At 33.7% G+C, this 7,529-nt stretch overlaps 1 protein-coding gene across 1 annotated transcript in view; it reads right to left on the reverse strand.

Moving 5' to 3' along the window:
- The window catches only part of LOC110457118 (ceramide kinase-like protein), a 24,798-nt gene extending 19,995 nt beyond the window's left edge, over positions 1-4,803 (reverse strand). The window contains exon 1 of the mRNA XM_021508222.1: positions 4,540-4,803. Coding sequence (XP_021363897.1) covers positions 4,540-4,726 — 187 coding nt within the window. The 5' untranslated portion in view covers positions 4,727-4,803. The remainder of the gene's footprint in view (positions 1-4,539) is intronic.
- Between the last annotated feature and the right edge of the window lie 2,726 nt (positions 4,804-7,529).

The following is a 7,529-nucleotide window of genomic DNA, read 5'->3' on the forward strand; positions in this document are numbered from 1 at the left end:
GGGGGGGGGGGGGTAATTTGATAATTTCTTACGAGTTCCTGACCTCAGTATGGATGTGCTCTGCACCTGTTACCATACATCTCTCGATCCATCGTGTAAACTGAGGTATGTGTTTATGAATTCCTATGACTATTTCCTTTTTTTAACCATTCAAAATGTTTCTTTTATTCTGCATAAAATGCATTCATGGTCAAAACAGGAAATACCCGAAAACTATTTATTTTTTCCTCGGATATCTACAAACTATATATATATATATATATATATATAAGTTTCAAGCTATGGGTTTCTTTTCAGAAAGTAATTGTTGAACCTATCGTCATACTCATAAAAAGGGTCAAAACAGGAAAGAACCGAAAACTATTTATTTTTTCCTCGGATATCTACAAACTATATATATATATATATATATATAAGTTTCAAGCTATGGGTTTCTTTTCAGAAAGTAATTGTTGAACCTATCGTCATACTCATAAAAAGGGTCAAAACAGGAAAGAACCGAAAACTATTTATTTTTTCCTCGGATATCTACAAACTATATATATATTTATAAGTTTCAAGCTATGGGTTTCTTTTCAGAAATTAATTGTTGAACCTTGTGTCATACTCATAAAAAGGGTTTCCAATTCATAGGTACAGTTTTTGGCAGTAATATGTACAGGGAGGGACCTTTAACCCAGTCTTTATCGGAGAATCATTTTGTTCCTGTACAAAATTGCATTTAATCTTTCTCCGTGGCTAGTGGTTCTTACCAATGTAGATTCAGGAAGTTTTAACTGGACAATAAATTGCCCTACAGGAGACTGTATTACATATATATGTATATATATATATACTATACCTTGTCGGGTGTTTGACAAAAATCAATACAGTATAGGTATAGCCAGTATTACGTAACACCTCTACAGGTATAAATTATTCATAATAGTGTTCTATTTCTATAGTCAATCAAGACCTTATGTTTTACAAAAGAAAAAATACAGTCTAATCAGAAAAATAATGGCATAAAACACTGAGTAGTTTGTTTGTAGATATAGACATCAAACTGGTTCTTTTTTATATAGAAACATACTGGTTGATAATCATCATGAATACTACTGGGTACAATATACACAGCAATTATATGCCTCATAATTCTGATTGGTTGGTTGTATAGGGTTCAATTTCCTATCAACAGCTAAGGTCATTTAAGAACATACCCCATGTGTTGTGTATGCATGTATGTGTGAATGTTTGCCAGAGACAGGGTTAGGTCAAGGTCATTTGTTTGAACAAGCATGATTGTTTAAATATATGTGTCATTATTCTCAGAAACAAGTCCAGATCAAATAAAACAAAAGTCTTGATATTTGGTAATGACATAGGATGTCATATTATTTAACTCATATTCAGGTATCAGCACAATTCTGATATGTGTGATGAAATATATAATAAAAACAAGAGTACCGCGATATAGCACAAGTTATTACAACTTATTGTAAACCATTGGACCTGTATCGCTCACCTGGTTTTATATTTAAGTCATTACAACGGAATGCATTAGTACATCTTTATATGAAATTTCCTCAAAACAAGACAAGATTTATGTTCTAACCCAACTGGGACCACAATATCTGACTTTCAACTAATTAGAGGCCTCCATTGAGTTGCCATGTTAACAGATTTTGAAATAAGTAATATGTCATATTTCAGGGTGTAATTAGACAATACTTTAATTTTCATTCAACTATAAGCTTTTATAAACCTAGAAACCAATTTTTAACAATTTATGAAAACTACACCATAGAATATAATCTAGCTGTATCATTTCTTAGGACTGCAGGTGTCAAATCAACCTCATTCAATAAAGAAATGTTTGTTCTTCCTCAATAATGTTTTTGACCAAATTTTGTACAATCCACTCAGGCAATTAGGGGATATTAGCGTTTTAAAGCAAAATATTAGATAATTTTCCCCTTCAGGACCCCGCCCCCCTGGCCTCAGAGGTTGAACTAACCTCATTTATTTAAGAAATGATTGCCTTCCCCAAGTGATGCTTCAGACTAAATTTGGTTGAAATCGTCTCTGGTGTTAAGGAGGAGATTCATTTTAAAGCAAATTTAGCTAAGTTCCCCTTCAGGGCCCCGCCCCCCTGGCCTCAGGGGTCGACACAACCTCATTTATTTAAAAAATGATTGCCTTCCGCAAGTGATGCTTCAGACTGAATTTGGTTGCAATTCTCTCTGGAGTTTAGGAGGAGATGCGTTTTAAAGCAAGTTTAGCTAATTTCCTTTTCAGGGCGCCGCCCCCCTGGCCTCAGGGGTCGACACAACCTCATTTATTTAAGAAATGATTGCCCACCCCTAGTGATGCTTCAGACTGAATTTGGTTGAAATCATCTCTGGTGTTTAGGAGGAGATGCGTTTTAAAGCAAATTTAGCTAATTTCCTTTTCAGGGCCCCGCCCCCCTGGCCTCAGGGGTCGAACCAACCTCATTTATTTAAGAGATGATTGCCCTCCCCTAGTGATGCTTCAGACTAAATTTGTATACCAATTTGTGAAAAAATTACTTTGTATACCACTTTGTGAAGAAATAACTTTGTTGACCAATTTGTGAAGTAGTTACTTTGTATACCACTTTGTGAAGTAGTTTCTTTGTATACCAATTTGTGAAATAATTGCTTTGCATACCACTTTGTGAAGTTTGTTTTTATATACAACTTTGTGACAAAGATTATTTGTTTAATTGGTTACTTTGTATACCACTTTGTGAAGTTTGTTTTTATATACAACTTTGTGACAAAGTTTATTTGTTTAATTAGTTACTTTGTATACCACTTTGTAAAGTAGCTTTTTATATACAACTTTGTGACAAAGTTTATTTGTTTAATTGGTTACTTAGTAAACCACTTTGTAAAGTAGCTTTTTATATACAACTTTGTGACAAAGTTTATTTGTTTGATCAGTTACTTTGTATTCCTCTTCGGTCAAATGTGCTTGATGATAATTTGTATACAACTTTGTGAAGTCAGAACAGGACCTTGAAGCACAAAGATTATGGATCCCACTGCTGATATTTTCATAATCGTTTTAATCAAACTAAAACATGCAAATAATGTATTCAAAATCATTGCAATAAAATTAAGACCATTGCCAAACTTTTAAATCTTTTCAAAGTTGGCTTTGAAAATGTCATTTTGAAAATGTTACTGTGAAATTTGTTTTATAAACCAAATTGCCTTTTCTAACAGTGGACTGTGTCATGTGTTGGCTGACCTCACCAGTATTCTACAGTACGTGTGTAAACCAGATTATCTAAGATTTATCCGTCTAAACATATCTAATATGCTAATCCTCAGCATTTCACATCATGACCTCACAAGTTTCACTGCAAAAATAAAATTTACAACGATCACAGCAAGGATCTTACACATTTATATATAAGTATTTGTATATCCAGAGCTTCGTTACAAATGTCTAAAATACACGGCTTCAGATTTGCTATACTGATATAAGCCACAGCACACATAAGCTCAAGGACCCATATCAGTATAGCATTATATGTTTTTTAGACATTTGTAACGAATCACTGTGGTATATCTGTCCAGGCCATGCATATTTAAATCTATGGAAATATTGTTTATTAAAAATTGTAATATTTGCATTAAGTTTGTTTTGCTAAAAAGGCTGCAAAGTAACATGTGACAACGAACATGACGGTAGAGTGTTGTCTGATAATACTTAATATAAACACTGAATAAACAACAGCAGAAGGTGTGTTGTTTGTACACACACACATATATATATATATATATATATATATAATATAATGATTTCAGTTTGATAATTGAAAATATGAAATACAAAGTTCTGATTAATTCAAGTACTATGATCGACAGTGTCACATGTATTGGTCTGCATAGCATGGTTGTCAGAAAATATATTTTAAGATAGCCTAGTGAATTAAACAACATCAGATGACATGTTGTTCATATGAAATATTGCACTATAATACAGTTTCATGTTAGCAAGTATGTAAAATAGACAGAAATATGATGAATTTAATTTTCGCCAACAGTTAGTTAACAAAGTGTCATATGTGCAGCATATCTAGGTTTTCAAAATTCATGAAGTGTTGACAGAACATATCTTTCAAGTTGTAAAGGGACACGGGAAACCTATCAACATAACCTTGAGAAAAGAAACAACTTTGTATATGAAATAAAATTTATTAACAAATCAGTACAATAGAAAGAACGCACCTGCTATGCGACTTATTTTTTTTCGTATCTGCATAAGAGTTAGCCACGTATTTAATCATAATCTAAATCCTCTCCTTTCTTTGTAATCCGTCAATTAAAATGACTCATAATCACACTGTTGTGCTTATTTTTGAACTAAAAATGACAACAACTGTTGAGCTTATCCTGCAGAGACCCGTGAAACAGAAGCTAACAATGTAATAACACTCTTTGCACATTTTATATGACGATACAACAGGATAAGTACAGATATGCTAGGTCACTTATTATTATTAACACGAATAAACAACAACATTACCTCTGTGTGGATTGACACTTGTCCAGCTGAGGGTCTCCTCGGCCATCGAAAGCGTAACATCGAAACCATCGCCACCAACATCGAAAATATTCGTTATGTCCTCTTCGTCCGAAAAGAAATTTCTTTGAGAAGCTCCATTAGTCCTCAAGGTTGGGTTGCCGTCCTCATCAAACGTATAATCACTCATGTTTTCATATATTAACACACAGACATCACTTATAACCTAACTTCGTCGTATCAAGACATAACACAGGAAGTAGACATTTTTTGCTCGGGCTGAAGAATATGCGAGGCGCTTATTGGATAAGAATTAGCTGTTAACCTCTTGGGTCAGTAACTATAGGAATAATGTAAACACATGATGGCAGGCACCTAATACAACTCATGTGCATCCAAGCGCGAACTGTCAACACGTTATAGGACTAGCGTAAACGTGTCTATCACTATTTGACAGCGTGTACAAAAGTTATTAACAACAGTAATGGGAAACTTATGAGATTAAATAGTTTTATTGATCAAACTGGCATTGATTTATTCAACACGCACCTATTTATACACTGGGGATCAACCCTTGATCTCCAGGTTCCTAGTCGGAAGCTCTACCACTGAGCTAAAGGGAAATTCCCTCTAGCTCGAAGCTAGAAGGCACCTTAATCCTATGTACAATTGAACCCTGCCACAGTGTAACTGTTAATGATATTTAGACAATTAGACTTTATTATGAAGAACATCTATATGTATGATAAATATATCTTGTATTCTATAAATCCCATTTATTCATGAAAGCAATGGATATTACAGGATATATTCAATTTAAACTTTATTTTTATCATCAGTATAATATTCCAGTAATACAAACATGAGATACATATAGTATTCCAAAAACAAGTACAAAGTACTTATGTTAATCCATTTCCTTTAAATGATACATTTGAGAGATGTGCACCCTCTGTTCTGTATGACCTCAAGATCGGATGTCTGGAAGCATGCAGTCATAAGATAGTCTTAAATCTGTGAAAATATATCAAGGATAAAACGTACTTTTATTATCCATGTACAAAACCATTATAGTTTGAGGGTTTGCTGCAAACTGGACTGATATTTTTGTGTCTGGGAGAACTCAAAGAGAAGAGAAATCTTACTTTCTCATTGTCCATTCTCGAGTACCCTTTTTTTTAAACAGCAGAAGATATTTGTTCGTTGTTTGGGTCAAATTAGATTTTATTTCTCCAGCATCCTTTGGATGGAGGTTAGGGCTGACGTGTCCTGGGATTCATCCCTCTTACTATATGTAACCTGGTACATTAAAGTTGGAAGCTATCTATCCATGCTCATATACCACTTTTTTGTAACTCAATGGAATATGCAGAAATAATCACACACTTAATAAATTCTATAGCAGTTTTTGCATAATTTAGCATGCTGATCAGATTTCAGCTTTTGTTCATAATACTGACTGCACAGATCAGATTTAAGTGTTCTATTTATTGCCTGTTCTCATTCTTGTTTCGGATAAATGACAATTTCCAGTGCTGAGCAGTTAATAATGAATATTGTTTTAAGGGGCTTGTATTTAAGACACTAACTATGTATTCCATATATACTGGAGAACATTTTTGATCATTTAAACAAGTTATAAAAATCATGTATGTATAATTAATAAGTTGGAGAAAACCTCATTCCATTTATTTTTTTGGGGGGGGGGTAGAAATAACAAGAAACCAAGATTCTAATCTGGACATGTTTAAACAGCAAAACAAATTGTATACAGATTTTAAAATTGAATTATTAATTAAAAAGTATTGAAGCAAAAACATAAGAAGAAAGTGAGCAAGGTTCACAAAAAACCCTGCCCGAGCTGGGAACCATAATAAAATTATATTTTAGTAAGTCACCTTGACCTTTGACAATCAAGAAACTATTCAAATATTTCAAAGGTCAATGTCAAAGATAATAATACATGTGAAGTGTCATCAAACTCTGTCAAGTACAGATGGAGTAGTGATCAAAAAGAGTAAAGCAATGGAGTTTTATTTCAGATATTGACTCTTGACAAATTATGCCCACATTCAAGGTTTTCAAGTTATGTCAAAGGTAAAATTAACCATAAGTTTCATCAAAATCTTCCAAAAAGCACAGCTGCTATAATAATCATGGTGAAATTTCATGTAGAATAAGTCGTGTTAACCTTTTGACCAATCGCAGCCTTTCTAAGTACTAGTATGTTAAAGGTTAACATACCTGTGAAGTGTCATCCAGATTTTAAACATATTTGACTCCTGTGACCTTGAATATAAGACAAGGTCATTAATTTTAACAAACTTGGTAGCTCGTCATCCAAGCATGCTAATGGCCAAATATCAACATTCTGGGCCTCATGGTTATTCAGAAGAAGTCGCTTAAAGATTTTAAACATGTTTGACCCCTGTGACCTTGAATATGGGTAAAAGTTATTTATTTGAACAAACTCGGTAGCCATCATCCCAGTTTGCCTCTGGCCAAATATCATCACCCTAGGCCCTTTGGTTATTAAGAAGAAGTTGTTTAAAGTAAAATATTGAAGCCGGACGACGCGCCGTGGCATAAGCTCCCTTTGGGCTAGATGAGCTAAAAATACAATACTGCACCTCTTATCAGATAATCAGAATTTCAGTAAAATATATCTTATGTCTATGCTCCTGTTCTAGCTGCTCCATATTATACAATTATGGACTTTTGTGCTGGTGAATATGATGTGATATGAACCTGAAAGAGTGATATTGACAGTGGCGAAGCCGCGGTCAATATCATTTTTCAGGTTCATATCACATCATATTTACCAGCACAAAAGCCCATAACTGTTTTATTTTATGCCTCAACAATAAAATAAAACAAAACTAAAGGTTTTGATTTTCGTACGCGAGCCTCCGTGTAAAATTTAGCCAGGTTTGAATCAACAGTTCAGCATTGTAGCATTCGAAGGCATCGTCTAGATTCGTTTTCTGAAGATA

This window comes from Mizuhopecten yessoensis, unplaced genomic scaffold (assembly GCF_002113885.1).
Source record: "Mizuhopecten yessoensis strain PY_sf001 unplaced genomic scaffold, ASM211388v2 scaffold9023, whole genome shotgun sequence".
NCBI classification, from domain to species: Eukaryota; Metazoa; Mollusca; class Bivalvia; order Pectinida; family Pectinidae; genus Mizuhopecten; species Mizuhopecten yessoensis.